The sequence below is a fragment of the Schistocerca nitens genome, chromosome 5 (assembly GCF_023898315.1).
Source record: "Schistocerca nitens isolate TAMUIC-IGC-003100 chromosome 5, iqSchNite1.1, whole genome shotgun sequence".
Classification (NCBI taxonomy): domain Eukaryota; kingdom Metazoa; phylum Arthropoda; class Insecta; order Orthoptera; family Acrididae; genus Schistocerca; species Schistocerca nitens.
Window position 1 is genome coordinate 759,896,606 of NC_064618.1, and position 22,222 is coordinate 759,918,827.

General features: G+C 37.5%; 1 protein-coding gene across 2 annotated transcripts in view; it reads right to left on the minus strand.

The window, feature by feature from the left end:
• Positions 1 to 22,222, minus strand: part of LOC126259709 (sodium/hydrogen exchanger 2-like) — a 1,006,529-nt gene that overhangs the window by 98,006 nt on the left and 886,301 nt on the right. For both annotated transcript variants that reach the window (XM_049956680.1, XM_049956681.1), the window contains one exon: positions 6,094 to 6,276. In XM_049956680.1, coding sequence (XP_049812637.1) covers positions 6,094 to 6,276 — 183 coding nt within the window. The remainder of the gene's footprint in view (positions 1 to 6,093; positions 6,277 to 22,222) is intronic.

The following is a 22,222-nucleotide window of genomic DNA, read 5'->3' on the forward strand; positions in this document are numbered from 1 at the left end:
ATTTACAGTTACCTAAGCATCTTCCCAGACAAGCAATCTCTAAAGAAGCTTCAGGTCAAGACAGTAGGGGGAGGAGTGGTTGCATGAAATATTTAAAGCCATTTCAGATGAACTTTGCCAGTAATCATGTCCACTGATTTAAAGAAACCCAAATTAGGGATGGCAAGAAGATGACTTGAAACCTATTCCTGAATATGAGTCTAGCACTTTACCATTATGTTCCCTTGCCTGGTGTGCTTACTCTCAAAGATGACAGAGTTGAAAAATTAACAAAACCTTATGGGTTTGAAAATGTGTACAAGAGATTGTGGCAAATGAAAACTTTTTGTATTGTGTGAGCATAACTTTATTGGAAGTTTACTGACTATATAATATTCAACAATGGCAAATCCAGGATAGAATGTAACAATATTAGGAAAACGGTAGTTGCTGCTCAGCATGTAGTAGAAATACTGAGTCATACATGTAGTAGAAATACTAAGTCATACATCGGCTATCATAAAATGTGCTTTTGGTCAACAAGGCCTCTGTTGGAGAATATACACACACTGATCTTTCCACTAACACCCCACCCTCTGTCTAAGCTCCTGACTGCACCTAGCTCTCTTTCCACATCATTCTTATATGCTACAACAAGCAAAAATGTTCCGTACCCACCCCTACCCTGCCATCTCTCCCCTTTCGCATCCCAGCCTCCTCCTTATCCCCACCACCGGGTTGTGTCTCCCATCATGCACTGCTGCTCACATTGTGGCCTCAGCAGCCAGAAACTGTGCTCATGTGTGTGTGTGTGTGTGTGTGTGTGTGTGTGTGTTCTGTCTCCCATGAAGGCCTTGTTGGCTGAAAGCTCATTTTCTGACAATCTTTTTGTTGTGCCTATCTATGACTCATCATCTCCACTATATGGTGAGTAGCAACTAACCTTTTCATAATACTGAAATTCTTATAAGAGTAGTGGTGTGGTGTACACATTAAAGTTGTTAAGATGACCCATCTCAGTGCTGACTGCTGCAGAGTGAAAAATTTCATTCTGGGGAAAAAAATCTTTAAGATATGTGTAACGGTTCCGACCTGCATCACTCTGGAAACTGAGTGGATGGAGAAAGATTACTGTCAATCACTGTGGTGCCATTACCTACATGGGGCTTTTCACCGGGAGTACACTCTGATGGGACCCTGCCAAAATCTGCACACTAGGTCCATTCAAAAAATTCTGTAACTTTCATAATTTCGGACCAATGGAGTGCTGGAGCAAAATGTGGTTGACATCCTTGCACACACCCATATTTAATGAGCAACTGTCAGAAGTTTCTCTGTTGTATGTCTGTTAGTTATTGTTCAGTGCTGTGTTGAGTAGAATGATGTGTTACACAGTCTGCAAATTTCAAGGTGCCATAGTTAGTGGAACAATGCTACTGCATTAAATTTTGCATGAAACTCAAGAAAAACTTTGCAAAGACACACCAAATGATACAGGAAACCTGCGGTGATGAGTGCTTAAGCTGTATTTGGTGTTACAAATGGTTCACATGGTTTAAAAGTGGCTGGATGGAAGTTAAAGATGACCCTCGTTCGGAATGTCCTTAGACGTTTGTCAACAGGGTACATATCAGGAATGTAAACAAAATTGTGTGTGCCAATTGAAGGCTGACTGTCTGAGAGATGGCAGAAGAATGTAACATTTCAGTTGGATCATGTCATCAAATCCTGTGAGAAGGAAATGGCCTGAAATGTGGCGAGACAATTGACGGCTCTTGCATCCTGATAACGCGCTTGTACAGTCATCCCTGCAGAGTTATCAGGAGCTAATGATAGCAATGTTGCAGAGAGAACAAACGTTAGCAATTGTAACAGGGATGTTTTCTGTGCCACCCATATTTACAGCTTTCTCACCATTTAACAAATGAAGATAAGAGTAAGAGGCTTAGTGCTAGTGATTGCAATTCCATTTTACAGCCTGTCAGACTTCTGACACAGGAATAGAAAAGGCTACATTCTTGTCAGGATATCTAAAGCTGTATTATCTGATATGAAAACTTGAACCCTTAACATATCCAGTAGCACTTGAGTTGCCTGGAGTACTTTCTTAATTACAAGAACATGTTTTTATGAGGAAACATGTTATTGCAGCCAGAAAAGAATTTGGCAACAGAAAAAGGGCCCCACTCCCACTATGCAGACTGGGTCACCAGCCTACAGGGATTAAGTGTTACTGCTACTTTTGTTGTGGCCTTCAGTCCAAAAACTGATTTGATGCAACTCTCCATGTTACTCTATCCTGTGCAGGCATCTTCATTGCAACCAACATCCTTTTGAACTTATTTACTGTATTCATCTCTTGGTCTTCCTTTTGCAATTTTTACCTCACACATTTTCCTCCAATACTAAATTGATGATCCCTCGATGTCTCGCAATGCATCCTATAAACTGATCCTTTCTTTTAGTCAAGTTATGGCATAAATTTCTTTTCTCCTCAATACTATTCAGTGCTCCCTTAATGAGTACCTTATATACTGATCTAATTTCAGCATTCTTCTGTAGCACCAACTTTCAAAAGCTTCTGTTCTTTGCTTGTCTGAAGTGTTTATAGTGCATGTTTCACATCCATACAAGGCTAGCTAGCTACACTCCACAAAAATAGCTTCAGAAAAGTCTTCCTAAGACTTAATCTATATTTAATGTTAACAAATTTCTCTTTTTCAGTAACTTTTTTAGTGTCATGGCCCATCTACATTTCATGTCCTCCCTACTTCAGCCATCATCAATTATTTTTTTGTCCAAATTGCAAAACTCATCAATTACTTTTAGTGTCTCATTTCCTAATCTAATTTCCTCAGCATCACCTGATTTCATTCTACTACATTTCATTAACATTATATTTCATTTCTTAATATCCATCTGAGATCCTTCTTTCAAGACACAGTCCATTCCATTTCACTGCTCTTCCAAATCCTTTGCTGTCTCTTGACAGAATTACAATATTATCAGCTAACCTAAAAGCTTTTATTTCCTCTCCCTGAACTTTAATTCCTTCTCCAAGTTTTTCTTTGGTTTGTTTTACCACTTGCTCAGTGTACAAACTGAGTAACTTTATTCAGTAAAACTGACCTTGCAGTGGTATACTTTTGAATTCTCTCAAATACAGGATCACAAGTGTACCTTGTGCTCAATGCACCATATGGTCTCTACTATTATAACTGGTTGTCTATCATTATCTCATCATCCCCTCGCATTTTCTAGTGTTTTATGGATCATCTACTACAAGGTATTCCATATTGTGCCATATATCTTGGTTTTGGATACAATTCCAGAGGACTGCATGCATAATTTCAAACTCTTGCTCCAGAGGGGCTGTTTTTGTGTCACTACTCAGGTGGCACTTGTCATTTGGAGTACCATGCCAGAATCCTGCATTTAAGCTGGCCTAGTGCCAATCTGAGGCATATGTAATTTGAAACATTACTTATACAGTGACATTGTATGCTGGCCGATCTGTTTACGTATGTTTACTTTTGGACTCTGTTAGCAGATGACTGAAATCAGGCACTGCTGTCCAAGATGTATCCAGACATATCTTTGCTAGTCATTGGGGCTCAGTACAATGCAGGACTTATCACTGATTACATTCTACTCCAGTCAATGAGATTTAAAGTGAAGACATGTCTGGAGACACCCTAGACAGCCTGGGTGCCATTTCTTTCCCTAGCAGGACTGCTTTGGTTGTCATCTACAGTACCCTTACAGCATAGCAGCATGTTGATAATATTCAATGCCCTGTTCTGTTGCCCTTTGGGGAAAGCCATCCTGGGCTTACATTTCAGCAAGATAATGCCCTCCCACACATGGCAAGAGTTTTTATGGCTAGTTGTATGTTTGCCAAACCATACCTTGGCAGTGAGGTCACCAGATCTCTTCCCAACTGAGAATTTTAGGAGCATTATGGGCAGGGCCCTCCAAGCAGCCCAGAATTTTGATAATCTAAAGTGGCAATTGGACAGAATTTGGCATGGTATCCCTCAGGAGCTCATCCAACAGCTCTGCTAATCAATGCCAAGCTGAATAACTGCTTGCATAAAGGCTAGACATGGACCAATGCATGAGTGACCTGCTCAATTCATGAAGCTCTTTCTCCTTAATAAATCATCCATTTTTTTATGAAATTGTAATCATTTGTTTGTATGTGCATGTACATCATATCTATCAATTACCTTCCTATTCTGGCAGTTCCTTTGTGGTCATGCAGTAAAGAGTGTATTTCAGCCTAAGGTTGCACAAATGGTATCATTACCACTTTTTATATATTACCACATCATCACCATTGATTTAATTGTGTTACATAGTAACTCAGTAACTGATGTGGCCTGGAGAGGTACTCAGAGAGAAAACATCTCTACACACTGATAGTCATGAATCAGAATGCAGATTGTTTACCCTGCAAGTGCCTCTCCAGGCCTCTTCAGTTGACGAGTTTATCTGATGATAATTTGAAAAAAAGTCAAAACTGATAGTGATACCATCTGTTTTGAGGCTGAAATACATAGTAATAAATTTAAAATGTTCTTAATTTGTACTATTTCATAAAATCAATCAACCAACAAGAATCAACACTAACATAGCCTTATTAAATACAATGGAAAATTTCATGAACAACTGATAATCGTATTGCAATATGATGCCTAAATGAATAAATCTGTCGGTGTCAATAACGTAAAATGTAATTGAAATTTACAAATGCATAGTACACATATATGATTCATAATCAGTAAGCAAAACAAGTACATTTTCAAGTATGATATAGATATTAGAGTTACAAGGAGTCCTGCAAAATCTATGTTTCACTTTTTCTAGCGTAATGATTTTTAGTATTTATCTCCCAAATGCTGCCTCTTTTATACCTTTTATGTCTGTCACTTATCACTTGATTCGCCTCTGGCAGTGTTTGTTGACATGAAACATGCCAAATTACACCATGGTTTTGAATCCACATTAAATTTTAGGTCCCCCAATAAGTGGATTGAGTAAGTCAGGTCAAGTGTTGGAAGAAGTCAATGGCAATCCATTAGAACAATGACTAGTGATGCACTGTGCTGTTGAAAACAACTTTGGATTGATGACAGCTGTACTTTAGGTATACAGGGGGTCCCAGGAGGAATGATTAATATTCAGGGATACAACAGGAATGATCGTTCAAAGCAAAAAAAGTGTAATAAACACAGGCTCTAAAATGCATTCCTTAAGACTGTGAGCACCTGTTCACCTTCACTAATGTGAAACCCATTTCTTCTACTGAACAGGTGCTCTTAGCTTTTAAGGTTTCCATTTATTAGACCTCATTTTCTTTTGTTTTGGTCCATACTACCTCCTCTCAAAATGTTGAAAGCAAAGAGCTTGTAGCAGAAGAGAACTGTTTCAGAATATTGAGGATGAAGAAATGCTCATGGCTCACAAAGTATGCATTTTAAAGCCCAAATCAAACAATGGGCAATCCAGGATCTCCTCACCTTGTCCCTGTATGTTCCCACAAGCAGCATTTTACCATCCCCCACCACTATCCCACTATCCCTCCCCCTCCCGACCCCAGCCTTTTCCTTACCCCTACCATCCAGTTTGCTTCTCCCATCATGCACTGCTGCTCGCAGTATGGCCTTGGCAGCCAGAGACTGTGCTCAGCTGTGTGAGTTGCATTTGTGTGTGTGTGTGTGTGTGTTTTTTGTCTGTTCTGATGAAGGCCTGTTTGCTCAAAAGCTTTGTTTGACAGTCTTTTTGTTGTGCTGATCTGCAACTCAGCATCTTCACTATATGGTCACTTTGGAGTCCAAGTTTACTAGACCTTTTTGCTTTAAATGACGATTCCTGTATTATCTCTGAACTCCTGGGACACCCTGATTTGAGATCTCAGTTGTGTGCTGCTTCTTTCCATAGTGCTGATTTCCCAATTCCTTTTTTAGTTTTGTTTTTATTTTGTAAAGAATCTGTCTTCTATAAAAAGTGACTGTGACCACTAACTCATTGTGCAGAGTATCATAACATACTGAAAATATTGTTGCTCATTTATGAACAAGCCTATACATATATATTACTAGAAAAACAAACCTCTGACATCTGTTGTGGTTCTTGTCAGAAGAGCAGTGATTAGGCCAAAGATAATACCAACAGTTGCACCTCCCAAGCTGACTGTGAAGAAGGCAAGAGCTGCAAGAGCAAACTGTTCAGGTGGAACAACTGGCATCTCACAAAATGTGACCATTGTATTGTACAACACCACTGTCACAGCATCTGAAATTGTGGAATGAAATTAATATTACAGGAAGGTGCATCAGATAATTAATATTACAATATACATGTTGTACATTCTGTCCGTTCCAAAATATAAGTGATCATCTTTTAGTGCACTTTCAAGCATTCTATGAGGGCATCACCAGTACAAGCTATCCACTTGAAAGAGAGGCCCTGCAAAAGTTTCCAAATTATGAAGAGAAGTTTTTATTGTCCTTAGATCTCATTGATTAATATTGTATAATGCAGAGGTTTTCAATTGTATGTTGATGATTTATATCATATAAATCCTCTCTTGCCTAACACAAGCTCCTCTAAATTATACAGGTAAAAACTGTCCCTAGAATACAATCCAAGTCCCAGCATGCTTTTCTCTGAATACATCACCAAAAAACATTTTTTTCAAAAATACATCTCTAAAGAAGATTACAAAATTAATCAGGTCACTAAAAAGTTGTGATTCTGCTGGCTGTGATGGTGTTCCTAGCAGAATATTAAAATTTAGATATTATTATCCTGTAAGCTATCTTTGTAATCAATCAATGACTCAGAGTATATTTCCCATCAGTCTGTATTTCCTAAGACACTTAAACGTCTATGGTAACACCTGCAGAACTGGAGATAAGCCAAGCGGCTCTAATCACCAACTGTTTCACTCCTTCCAGTCTCTTCATTATGTTGAGAAAATGTCATATGACTGACTACTGATGCATTTAACTAAGCAGAGCTTGTTAACTAGCTCAAGTGAAGCACTGGTGGGGATAAACATGAAAAAATATCCTATTGGTATTTTGTGACCTAACAGAAGGTCTTTGACTGTGTGGATCATAAAATTCTTCTTTGCATTACTGGCATTCCTGTAGTAAAAAACAGAGGGTCTCATAGACATAATGCATCACAAGCATGAAAGTAACCTCAGAATTAGAAAAATAAAACATGTAGGGTCCCACAAGGCACATTCCTGGGCCCAATATTGTTCCTAACCTACATAAATGATTTTAAATGACTTTAAAATGTAACATAATGTAAATATCAATCACTTATTCCAACTGGATGACTACTGCCTACATGGCAGTACGAGGGATGGTATATGGTCTGGAGTATGTGATCAACACATTGCCAATCCCTTCAGCTGTTATTGTCAGTAGATGAATCCTGATGATGTTGCTTGTTTATTCTAGCAGCGCCTCATTTGCCATCACAAGGGCTGACTGGATTCTGTACCAGACCTCGCCACCTCGGATCCGAAGCTGACTTGCCGGCACACGTTGCAGCATTCACTCGCCAACGGCAACGAGGCAAGAAAAGGGTAAAAATACGCCGGTTCTCGTCCGATCACTGAGGTTGGCTAGAATCTATGTTTCTCGTTTTCGGTGCAGCTCGTCATGTTATTTCCTTCGATTCACATCCCCACAAGCTCCTCAAGTGCCGCAAGTCTGCAGTCTGAGAAGCTGCCAAGAATTGAACCTGGATACTTCCACACAGTAGTCAGTGATGTTAACCATTTTATTGTGGAGTCTTTAAAGGGTTGTTCAAAAACTAATATTCACTGGCAAGTATACCAATCAAGAGCCCAAACTCAAACTTTGGAGACATAGCTCAGATTATAGCTAAACCAAGTTGTAAGTTATTCTAAGGTAACAGTTTATTTCCTGTGTATGTAATTCATTATCACAGGAAAACTTGACTGCACTGTAAGGTTTGACATAGCTAGTGGTATGAAATGTTATGGAAGAAGAATATAGATTCTAATTTGGTAACAATAACTCTCCATCCAAGGTAACTTGCTGTGTCCTCGCTACCAAAAAGTCCTCCACCCAGTCACAAATTTCTCTTAATAGCTCATACGATCATACTTTTGACAACAAGTGTAGGTGTGGTACTAAATCAAATGCTTTTTGGAAATCAAGAAAAACTGCACCCACTTGGTTGCCTTCATCCAAAGGTTTCAGTATGTCATGTGAGAAAAGTGCAAGTTGGGTTTTTTATGATCGATGTTTTTGAAAACCATGCTGGTAGCTGTTGTGGAGGTCATTCTCTTTGATACCTCATTATGTAACCCCAGAATATATACTAAAATTCTTCAACAAATTGATGTCAAGTACATTGGATGGTAGCTTTATGGATCACTTCTATTACCCTTCTTGTAAACAGGTGTGGCCTGTGTTTTTTTTTTCCAAGAACTGGGCATGGTTTTTTGTCTGAGGAATCTACAATATATTATAGTGAGAAGAGGGGCTAACTCAGCCACAAATTCAGTATAGAATCTGACAGAGATTCTATTGGGGCTTGGAGCTTTGTTCAGTTTCAACAATTTCAGCTGTTTCTCAACACCTTGACACTAATACTTATTTCATTCATCTTTTCAGTGGTAGGAGGATTAAATTGGGGAACTCTCCTGGGTTTCCCTTTCTAAAGGAACATTTGAAAAAAAGAGTTCAGTATTTCAGCTTTTGTTTTGCTACCCTCAATTTCAGTTCCTGTCTCATTCACTAGGGAGAGAATACTAACTTTGGTGCCACAAACAGCTTTTACATTTGACCAGAATTTCTTTGGATTTTTTTGAAATGTACTTTGACAATATTCTGCTATACTGGTCATTAAAGGCATCATGTATTGCTCTCTTGACAGCCAAACATTTTTCATTCAGCTTCTCTCTATCTATAGCCCTACACTTTTTTTTACACCTGTTATTCAGTAATCTCTTTTTCTTCAGAAGTTTCTTTACAGTGACTGTATACCATGGAGATTCCCTCCATTATGAAATGTTCTACTGGGTACATACCTATCCAGTGCTTTGTCAGATATTCTTTTAAACTTGAGCCAAAGTTCCTCTACATGCTCCTGACCTGTGGTGAAAGTTTCAAGTTCCTCATAGAGATAATACATTACCGATTTTGTATATAGTTTACTGAACATATATATCTTTCTGCTTGTTTTAGTTACTCTTTGTACTTTGGTTATCATTGCTGCCACAACTGCATCATGGTCACTGACACCAGTTTTGATGTGGACATACTCAAAGAGGTCAGGTGTATTTGTTGCCATTAGATCCAGTATATTTCCATCATGAGTGGGGTTCCTAACTATTTGTTCTAGGTAGTTTCCAGAGAAGGCATTTAGTAAAGTTTCAGAGGATGTCTTATCACACCCACCACTAACAAAATTGTAATTTTCCCAATTAACTGTTGGATGATAAAGTATCCACCAATGATTATGGTACGGCTGAGGAACTTACGAGCAAGTGAAGTAAGGTTTTCTCCAAAGTTTTTGGTTGCATCAGGAAGTAAGTCGAGTAGGGGATAGAAGGATCCAATTATCATTTTACGTCCATCCTGATACTGAGTCTTGCCCAAACAATCTCACATGCAGCTTCAATTTCCACCTTGGTGGATCTGAGTTTTTTGTCTTCAGTGATAAATACATCACCTCCGTTTCCCATTTATATATCCTTTTGATACATATTTAAATTTTCCCCAAAAATCTCACTGCTCTAAATTTCAGTTTGAATCAGCTTTCTGTACCTAGTATTATGTCAGCTTCACTGTTTTTACATGAATGCCTCAAACTCTCACACTTTGTTATGAATGCTTTGGCAGTTTACCATAAGGATTTTAATTCCCTCACCTGTGGGAGACATTTCTTTCGATCTTATACTGATACTTCTGGGGATTGGTTGGATAATCACCTAATCTAAAAAACTCTTGTGTGCACCACTCACACAGTCATCTACCTGAGTAGCAGCCTCTGATGTTTAGTGCATACCTGACCTATTTAGGGAGATTCTACAGTTCTCAACCTTATTCGCAAGCCCAGGAAGTTGCAGCCTGGCTTTTCACAGAACTTTCAAAGCCTCTGGTTCAGAGCTCTGACAACCAAGAAGGCAGCGAGTGTAAAAGTAATTCAGGTATCCCCGCGAAAAAATGTAAATTTCGGTAGTAAAAAGAATACGTGTGTAAATTGTAAGGACGAGATCACGAAGCTAAACGAACGAATATCCAGTTTACAAATGATAATCGGTGCTTTAAAGCTGGACATACAGAAACTTCATGCAGAAAAACGTGAGTCGCTGAAGAAGCAAGAAGACTTGACCTCTGCACACAAGTGGCAAACAATGACGGGAGAAAACTGCACTCGGAAAGTACAATCCCAAAATAGCAGTGAAACTTCAGTATGTATAAACAGTGAAACTTTAATGCATAAAAACTGCACTCAGAAAGTACAATCTCAAAGCAGCAGTGAAACTTCAATGTGTATAAACAGTGAAACTTAAATGCATAAAAACTGCACTCAGAAAGTACAATCTCAAAGCAGCAGTGAAACTTCAATGTGTATAAACAGTGAAACTTTAATGCGTAAAAACTGTCAAACTAGAACGTGTAACGACCTTGTGGGAGTATTCACTACTGAAGATTCAATGAACACGCCAGCCAAAGTCGAAAAGTTATGAAACGAACCACAAAAAGTAAACAAACCATTGCACGGTGAACTTCTGACTGCTAACATTGTAAAATATGGAAAAATATGTCTGTTAGGCGATAGCCACAGCCGTGGAATTGCCGCAGTGCTAACAGAAAAATACAATTACAGGGCAAATGGTTTCGTAAAGCCTGGGGCTCCATTAAGTGAACTGAAAAACCTTACAAAATTATGTGAAGTAACTAGTTCGTGTAAGGATGACTTTGTTGTATTGCTGGGAGGATCAAATGATGTATATAGAAATGAGTCGTTCAAGGCTAGCACAGATTTGAGAAAATGCCTCAATAATTTATCTCACATGAATGTACTCGTTGTAAATATCCCGCATCGTCACGATTTACCGAGGTGGTTGTGTGTAAACAGTGAAATTCATGCCACAAACAAGAGTTTCAGTGAAATATGTACTCACTTCATAAATACAGACATTATTGACATAAACAGTTTGGAGTGAAGGCTCCATACAGTTCACGGTCTTCATTTGAATGCATTAGGAAAGGAGGAACTTACGGAAAAAATTTTTACTCGTATTTCGCGGAGCAATGAAGTACCCAGGACAAGTGGAAATCGATCGCAAGTAACAAAGCGTTCTTTTCATGCAGTGAACAATATAGCCATCAACCAGTGTCAAATCACAAAATGGTTTAAAACCAATAGGCCAGAAAGTAACATTCAAGCTGGGAAACAAACACAAATTACGAAATGGTTCAAGCCAAAAAGAAAAGAAGCACAAATTTTGCAAGCCCCAAAAATACTTGAAGACAAACAAGCTGCTGAACGTGTGTCTTCCGGAACAAGGAAAGCTACAGAGAGGAACAGTGATTTTTTATGGCTGGCACCAGGGAAGTCACTTCAGCACCATCCAGATCCAGTGCCATCAAGAATGTAAGTACACAATATCAAAGAGACAAAGAAATGTACAAGCCAAGTGAGCAAGCTGATGGGCTGCTACAGAGGAATCCAGACCTACCCTTTTGTGAAGATGGCTCATTATTAAATATTAGGTCTTTAAAAAATAAAATTGATGATCTTAGTAGTAACTATATAATGCATTGTAATATAAATGGTTTAAGTGCTGAATACTCATGTGACAGAAGCTCTAAGTTAGATGAGCTACAAGTTTTTTTATCTGAATTTCTAAATGTTAAAGTAATTTGTTTAAATGAACACTGGCTTAGTAGTGATACCATAAAAATCTTAAATTAAATTGAAAACTTCAAGGTAGCTACCAGCTTTTGTAAGATAAATAAGTCATGATGAGGTTCATGCATACTCATTCATTCTGATTAGATTACCATGTAAGATGTGACTTCAATTGTTTTAATGAAGAGTGTATTTTTGAAAGTTGCCTTGTTGAGTTAAAGGACTTAAATGTTATAATATCAATTTATAGAATCCCAGGGAAGGTGACAACTTAGCATTTCCTGCGTAAATTTCAGAGTTTGTTAGAATACCTCAGTAAAGATAAGAGGAAAAAAATTGTGGTTGCTGCTGATTTTAACATCAATGTGTTGAATGAAACATCTGAGGTATCAAAATTTACAGACTTAATAAAAAAATGTGGCTTCAAATTAAATTTTTCTGAGTCTACAAGAGAAAATGCTCAGTCAGCTACATGCATTGACAATATTTTAACGAATTACGTATTTGAAGATGGATATAATTTTGTCTAGATCTAGGAATTTCTGATCATTCAGCATTATTCATTGAGCTACCCAGAGCAGGTAGAGACGTCCCATATAAAAAAGCTTATGTAAAAAGGATCTTCAACCAAGAAACTTTGACTCTATTCCATGATAAGCTCAAGGCACTTTGATAAAAATATTTCATGCACGGCAAATTTTGAAGCATTTCTAAGGGATTTTCTAAGTGTTTTCAATGAAATGTTTCCACAAAAAACTTATTTTAATAAAATGACAAAACTAAAATGGATCACTAAAGGTATAAAAATCTCCAGTGCTAAGAAAAGGCAGCTACATAAGGAACTAAGACATAATAAAAAAATTGAATTTATTGAATATGTTAAACGACACAAAAGTCAGGGTGTATATGACCCGGGCCATCTGGGAGATCCGGGAAAAACCCGGGAATTTTTTCGTCCTGGAGAAAACTGGGAAAAACCCAGGAATTTTTTAGAATTCTGGTAACTTTTCCTTGTTTTAGTTACCAGTTAAATTTTTGTGATTTTGACTGGTAAGAACCAATACTCTAACAAAGGATATTACTGTATCCTGCTTCTGCAGAACAATGCTGCAGCAAAAAAACACAAACAAGAGAAAAAATAAAATAAAATAAAATAAAACTTATGTCACAAAGGAAATGCGCCGTATACAACAACAGAACATAGTGTTCATACAGGCGTCTGCCAACCAAAGTGTGTCAAAGGATTTAGGAAGAACATGCAGTGCTTTCTAACAACAAATTGCCTCCGATGAGCATGACATGACAGCTGTTTACATTTGATTCATTTGAGCAGTTGCGAGCGGGCTCTTGTGCATGCTCTGTGAGTTGCCTATGAGTAGTACCTTCTCCCGCTTCTGGCTACAGATGTGTGGCTGGGCGCCACTATCTAAATTGCTCCGGTTCGGAAATATTGTAGATCCAGGGCTGATGCACAGAGCAGTCTGAGCTGTAGTGGCGAGGAGGGTAGTTTCCACGTGACCTGTGTTTACGTATAGTGATTTTGCTGTTTCCTCTTTGTTTATTGCTCCCACATTAAATGAAAACAAAACAGATCTAAAATACGTTCGCATAATTATGGGAGGCTAAAATATATTGTTAGTTTCAGGTTTTATTTCCACCTATCTGACAGTCAAGCATTAATCACCTTGCAGAACAAGGAAGTTATTTTTGTCGGTCTGCTAAAGAGATTTGGCTTTTATTAATATTTTGCCCTGAGGCAGTCAATTTATTTGAAACGAAGTGTTTAATTTCACACTGTTGGCTAGTTTCAACTGTTCGCTGCATTTCAAGTGCACGTTTTCCCTCTTCTAGCTCATATGGCACTATGCCATAATAAAGAACCAAACATGAGATAATACAGTACCGGTACTTAAGAAAATTTACATCCGAATCCGGACATACGATTGTGCACTTTAAGCCAAATTATGCATTTTAGTATGGTTCACGAAATTCCGATGCTCCTTAAGTATCCTTTGATGTCTTGTTTCTTTTATGACATAATGCAAGATCTTTTAATATTTTACACGTACAAACATGCGGGCTTCCTGCGCCATCGTAGCTGCCCAGGCACAGTGACACCTGTTATCTGGCGCTCTCTGGCAACTGCTGAAACGAACAAATTTCTAACAGGTCATGGGAAAATATTGCGAATGGTGGTTTGAAAAGTGTTTTCAAAGTATATTTCCTTTTACGCAAGATGAACTATGTGCGAGAACGTACGATGAATTTCTTAAATCACAGAGCGTTTAACTCTCATTTAAAAATTAACACTTTGAGGATGACCGTCTAGAAGAATTTCGAGCCCAGAAGATCAGACATTTACATCATTATTAAAAATTTTACTGGCACAGTTGTGTGATGTATCTTAAAGTGTAACACGTGCAAAATGATCAGCATTATATGTGGAAGCTTAGCTTCTCTTGCAGCTTATTAATCTTCGAGAACAATATTATTTGTGAAAGCTTTGTTTTTCTTCTAGCAAAACTATGTATACTAATTTAAACCATTAACTTTTCTTTTTGTGTGTTTGCACTACTTAAGGGTGATATTGCTATTGGCTGACTACATCTAGTGTCCTATGCTGTCATCAGCTGGCGAGATCACTGGCTTACAAAACCGCATTGCAATCTCGATTTCTATGCTTCGGAAAGTAACATGCGGTGTCTGGTGGAATTCGAATTTATACCTTTGTAACATGAAAATATGCAGCGTGCATGTTGCTGCACATCAAACATCTTCCAAAACGTGTTTTTTCCGCCCAGAGTTTCGTTTTCTAAAGTGCCGGGAAATTCTACGTCGGTGTATAAAACCATGAACATTCAAAGAATTGATAAGTTTCACAGTGCTGAGGAAAAGTATACTGTCATTTAACACCGAAAATGTGTATTTTCAACCGGGAAATCTGGGAAAAATCCGGGAATTTTTTTTCCTTGTCCACCTATACACCCTGAAAAGTACATTTAAGAAAGTTGTCAAAGCAGCAAAGCAAATGACAAATAATAAATTAATCTTAAAACATGAGAATAAATCAAAGGCAGTGTGGTCAGTTGTAAAACACGAATTAGGTATGAAAGCCTCTAGACATGGAATTAGTACAATTAAGCTTGAAGATGAGATCATTGTAAATCCGGCTCAAATTTTAGAATGCTTCAATGAGTTCTTCATTAATGTAGTGAAACCAGAGGTTAATGTTGCAGATTATGAGAACAATGTATGCCCCTTTGGACTAAATCATAATTCTGAATGCCTCACAAAATTCAAAACAGTTTCAACAATAGATGTAGAAAAAATTATATTAAAACTAAAAAACAAAAATTCTGCAGGTTGGGATGGAATACCAGCAAAAGTCCTTAAATTTGTGTGTAAAATAATAGGATACCCACTATCTAAAATAATAAACCAATCCTTTGAACAAGGAAGCTTCCCAGAGGTGCTGAAGTACGCAGAAGTAAAACCGTTGCTCAAAAAAGGGTCAAGAGAGGATATGGGGGATTATCGTCCCATCTCCCTCCTTCCAGTCCTACCAAAAATCATTGAAAATGCTGCTGTTAATCAGATTCGAAATTTTATGGAGAAATATGATATTATTACGGAAAACCAATTTGGTTTCCAGCGTGGCAAAAGTACTACTGATGCAATTAACAAGTTTATCGACAAGATCAGCACATCATTAGACAACCATAATAAAGTTGCAGGAATCTTTTATGATCTCACAAAAGCCTTTGACTCTGTAAATCATGCACTGCTCATCTATAAGCTTGACAAGTATGGTATCATGGGTAATGTTCTAAATTGGCTTACTTCATACTTATCAAATAGGAAACAAAGAGTGATTGTTGCATCAAATGCAGCAAATTACTATTCAAAATGGAGAACAGTAGCCCAAGGTGTCCCTCAAGGCTCGATTCTAGGACCTATTTTGTTCTTGTTCTATGTTAATGATTTACCGAACAATATAAATGCTCCATTAATTTTATTTGCAGATGACACATCTGTATTAATTGAAAACCAGGAGCCAGAAAACATCCCTATCTACATAATAAACACAATCAGCAAACTAGAAACATGGTTCCAACGGAATGGATTAAGATTGAACATCCCCAAAACCCACATGGTCCAGTTCAGAACAATACAGTCAAAGCCCCAAGAAATTAAAATAACTCATAAAAATCATGATATAGAAGAAGTAGATTCTGTGAAGTTTTTAGGGTTAAACCTAGCCAAACATTTAAATTGGAATAAACATGTTGACTACCTGTTAAACAAATTATGTAGCTTTGCATTTGCTATGCAAATATTAGCTGGTGCAACAGACATGAATACAAGGAAAATGCATACCACAGCTACTTTCAATCAGTTGTAAGGTATGATATTATTTTTTGGGGAAATTCTAGCAGTATATTGCGCATACTAAAGTTACAGAAAAGAATAATAAGGAACATGTGTACTGCCCATCCAAGGACATCATGTCACCCACTATTTGAAAAACAACAGTTATTAACAGTTCCCTCCTTATACATTTATGATATTATCATCTTTCTACATAGCAATTTAGAGTAATTCGAGAAAAACTGTTTCAATCACGTGTATAACACGAGAAACAAAGACAATTTTATGCTTTCCACTCATCGCTTAAACCTATATGCGCAGTCTCCTCAGTATATGGCAATGAAAATTCATAACAAGCTAAAAGGAAAGAATGTTCTGAGTATGAACCTAGAGACACTGAAAACAAAGCTATATGATATACTTGTCAAACGCTGCTACTACACTGTTGAGGAGTTCAAGAAGGATGAACTGAACATTTGAGCAGGATAAATTTACATATAGTCTTGTGTGTAAACGTAGCTGTCCTTCACAAAAGGGAGGAAAGAAAAATAAAAGTTTATATTAATGTTAAAATTCTTTGTACCAATTAGGCCTAAGTAGTGTTATCCATTTCTTTGACGTGTCTCCTGTACACTAATCATATGATTAGAAATTGTATGTTATGAGACGAATAAAACACTATTCACTATTCACTATTCACCTTCCACTTGACTCAGAACCAAAGGGGCACTATCAGTTCTGGGACAATGCTGCAAATTGTGAGCTTTATTGAAACTCCATGTGCACAGCTATTCTTCTCTGCCGGTCACTGAAATGACCCAAGAATGATGTCAGAACCTAAACAACAGGCATCATTGTTTCCAATGTGCACCACAACTTGCAATTGGTTGCATCCTGTTCCCTAAATGGCTGCTGGAATAGCCTCTTCAACTTGTTGAATGAGGCCCCCAGGCATACACACTGATTGCACCTAGTGTCCTTTCCTGTGCCTTGCTGCCATTTCCCTTAGAGATACCATCATTCTCCATACATTTGAACTTCCAACAATTAATAGACCATTACTCTTTTGTGTTTGCCTCCTCCTGACACTGGACAAAACACATTTTCCAAAATCAGGCGATGTGAGTCACATTGGCTCAGTTTTAGTTTCATTGAAAGACAGCACCTCAAACTTGTTGTTTAGGGGGATTGGTACAACACCCTGAGTTCTCCTTGGTACATGTCCATGCTGTACAGGATGCCTAGATCTACCATTGACATGCCACTTATCATCAGGTGGACAAGTAATGACAGATCCTGTACTTTGTGCACAGGAGACAGGATCCACAGGAGAGGTTAGTACTCGAGGCACCACTTGTACAGGTATCAAAGGTACATGACTCTCAGGAGCTCCTTCAACACACCAATTCACAGCTACTGTCAATCATTTAACAATAGTCAGGATGATTTCCAGCTGCTTACGAATGTCAATCAACTCATCCTGTGTTTGAGAAAAGCTTCCTCAGTGGGGCTGCATTTTGACTGGTGCAATGTATTACAGGGCACTGAACAAAGGACTTTAAATTAAACCTGCTGATTGTCTTTTAATCTGTTGAGCCAAAAATTTCTAATTCCCTATAAGAACTGAAGCAGATACATAAAATAAGATTTCTATTAAGGCAACACAAAAACCTGTGGTAGAAATTACTAGTTTCCTAAAATATTCTGAAATTAGTTATAGTTGTTATCAAACTGAGTTAATTTACAATAAAAGCTTGTAAATAGCAACAGAAAAACAATGAAATCAATTTGTGTTAGTTCAATATTTTGTAGCACTCATTATACATCCATTAGAGAAAGAATTCAACTAAAGGAAATTTTCTCAAGATTTACTATTGTTCAGAGTAAGTGCAAGTGACATAGTATTGGAGGCTCATTTACAAAACCACTGTGTAAAAGCAAAATATACATCATACAGAGTTCATAACAATTTAATAAGTACATGTAGTTCTGTGTTACAATACAAGATTGTTGATAAGATACACAGATCACCAGCATTTTCATTATTGGCTGCTAGAACAGCTGACATTAGTAGGAAAGAACAATTGTCAGTGGGAATACAATTTGTAGATGTAAAAGACAAATTTTAAGGGTTTTCAGAGCTAACTAAATTGGATACTGAGGGAATTTCTCCATCTGTTTTAAAATTTATTGAAAATTTGGATCATATGAAAAAGTCGGTTGTTTTGAGCTTTAGTGGCTGTTCAACATTGGCAGGCCATTACAATGCAGTGCAAGCTAGGGTTAGAGAAAAGTAATTGTCATTAACAGCAACAGTGCCCAGGAAATTTGTAACACTGTCGGAACCATATACGAAGTTATTAGGTTTCTTCAGAGAAAGTCTAATGAATAGGAAAATAATACCAAGCATTCCTGTGTTCAGTGAAACTAAGTGGTCACCTAAATATACACCTCCAAACACCTTGCAAAATTACAGTGGAAACAATCAAGACACTAGATAACATGCTAGCCAAGTAGACAGCATATCATCAACTACATTTATTATTTGTCTATACATTATACCAAGATAGTCTTCAAATCTAGAACCAATAGTGAACAAAATCCAATATACTGATATGGATCTCCACTTAGTCTACAGGTACATGAACACTGACCTGGTAGCCAATTATCAAAAGCAGAGATAAAGTAATGACGAGTACATACTCTTGAGGTAGTAAAAGAAGACTGCAAGGAACTTGACAATCCAATAGTGGCTGGAAGGCAGACCCACAGATCCAATGTGTATGTCCAATGTTCATTACCAGAAGACAATTTCAAAGTGGCAATTTATAATCCGTACATGGATTCCATAATCACACACTTATCACAAGAGTTGAAAAAAATAAAGAAGTTCCTTTCAAAGGTGGAATTCTTCGCCCTAATTTAATTAAAAAGAAGAGGAAAGAAGATCTCATGAGAGACATAAAAAACAGCAATATTTTTATCAAATTTGCAGCTTAGAAGCAGAAGCCAGATTACAGTATATAGTGTGGACAAATAAGGGGTGTTTGGAAAAAAACAAAGCTCCATCATGTACTACAGAAGCTATAGTTTACTCAACAGCAAGGAATTGTTTATATTCTGCCAATCCCCCCCCCCCCCCCCCACACCACACACACACACTCATGACTTCACAACTTACGCCACACAGTATTCATCATTCATCGAGCACATTGTGTAGAGTGAAGATGTGGTTGAGAAGTGGACTGTCTTTCAAGCTTGTGCCCTTTCTTAGTGTCCACAGGAAAAGAGTGAAAAATCCTGATTTTGAGGACAAAGTGATTGACTTTACAGTAAGAAGAAAAGAAATTTAAAGTTTGCTTTTTCAGTTAAATATTAGTTTCAAATCCATAAACTAACCTATGCAGAATAATTTACCTTAGAGTTTGTTTTTTATATCAGTACCACTGTAAAATCTTTGGGGTACTAAATGAGGTGGCACTGTGGTTAGCACACTGGACTCACATTCAGAAGGACGACAGTTCAAACCCGTGTCCGCCCATTCTGATATAGATTTTCCAGGATTTTCCTAAATTATTTAGAGCAAATGATAGAATGATTCCTTTGAAAGGGCATGGTTGGCTTCCTTCCCTAATCTGATGGGCCTGATGACCTCACTGTTTGGTCCCCTCCCCCAAATCAACCAACCAACCAGTCTAATGAGGTGTGTGCTTGTAGTTTGTTTTCTATATTAACATATAAAGACTTTGCTTTGATATTAGCTACTTACAAACTAGCATTTATCTTCAAAAATATTAAAAATACTTCATAACCCCAGGTCTGGGTCCACCCCACAAACTATCATATGGACGTTCTTGATTAGAAGCGTCTACCTGTGAATAATGTTCTTTGTGAAATCTTATCATTAGCTGATCACCATGTTGCTATGAGAGAAATTAATGTGAAAACCAGTCAAATTAACTAAATTCTGACTGTGTACACTATTTTAGAACTCATCATAATGCCAGATTACTGCAAGACAATGCACAGATGAGGACTCAGTACAGGGTAATCAAGAAATTAAAGGTATGGCATATTCCATACATTGTTGTCCCCTTTGAGGAGTAGATGTGTATCATCTGTAAATATAATGGATCTGTGAGCATCTAGACTCAGGCTTAAATCCTGACAGACAGAAGGAATAGTAGAGGTCCCTTTACTGAGCCCTGAACCACACCTTGCTTTACTGCTTTACTTCCATATATTATTTCAGTTACTGAATTGAGTTAATTGTCTCTGAATATCAAAATGACCTATGCAAATGATTGCTTAAGTATGATGCTATCCATTTTTTTTGCCAATATTATTATTATTATTATTATTTTCTTTTATATATATATATATATATATATATATATATATATATATATATATATATATATATATATATATATATTCCAGGAAATCTATTAGCATAATTATGCAGCCTTATACAGCCATTTGCACAGATTTGTTCTGCCTAAACCCCTGTTGAGATACATGCAGTACACCTTTTGTCAATGGAGCCCAAAAGATTTTTGTGCCTAATTTTTGCAGAAACTAGAGAAGCAGTATGAAATTGTGATAGGCCAATAAGTGTTCATGCCTTCTTCCACATTTTTTAAAAATGGGAATTACTTTTTTTGATTTTCAGTGACTCTGGGAAAGCATGTGTCTGAAAAAAAAAACAGTCACAGAGGTGAGTTAGTGGTTCAGTAATAGTATGTGCACATTTCTTAATGACAGTTGCCGCATAAATGGAAACTGTGTCAGAATTTTTTTAATCCTCAAGGGGGATTTACATCATCATCTTCAACGGCCGTACCATTAATATTAACCCTGTGAACATGTGAATTTTCCAATTTACTGGTTGATGTTTTGTGTTTGGGTCATTTATATCCAAATATTCAGCAATGCTTGTAAAATATTTGTTGAAAATGGTCTCTACAGCTTAAGGTTTACTTATCATTTAATTGTTGTATTTAGTTTATATGCTTGTGTGCATTGTTTTGTCTTCCCTCTTTTCCTTTTATAATATTCCATTGTGCGGACATAACTCATTGGAGTCATGCGGAACAATATCGCTGCCCTGAGGCAGCTGAACTAACCTCTTTGGACCTACAGTTAGTTCACTCTGATCGATGTCTGTGACAATATGCTTTGTACCTTGTAGAACAATAAAATATATTTCTATGGAATCATATGACTTGTTAGTTGTTATTATACATAAGCACTATGCTGAGGACAAAACTTCCTACAGCGGCGACACTGAAATTTCAACCGCATCGTGTCGAAAATGTAAAATCTCCCATGTTGGTCCACTGACCTATAATGCTGCAGCTACCTCCAGCTCAGCCATTTCCTGCTGTGTGGGGTGTTAATCTCTTGTCTTTGTCAGTGCCTGTGAATTCCACTTTCTGTGCCTGAGTTTGATACAATTTTGTCAAAACTTGGGCAAAGTGTCCAGTTTGATGTGTTAAGTAAACCAACAACAACGTTTCCATTGCTTCACATCTACCATTCCAGACTCACACCACTTCAGGCCAAACTGGCCAATGATGTGTGTCAGATTCTCAGATTGACCATATGAGTGACAGCACTGTAATGATGCCAGGTGACTATTAGCCTAGCAATTCAGCTATTACAACAAATGTGATTCCAGGCAAATGTACCTTGCTGCCGCCCCATTCATCAGCACACATGCTCTGATCTTCCACACAGGAGATAATTACACTTATTCCCGTTGACACCTCTAGTGCCAGTGAATCTATGTGCATTAACATTCCCAGTGTTTTTTTTTTAAAACTATCAAGAACTATGGTGTTCACTCAGAGTCATCAGTGTTTACAGGCATCATCTCACCTGTGCTGCTGAAACACTCTTACCTCTGTCTGAACCACTGTATGGCAGGAACACCGACAACAAATTATGCCTGATGTGG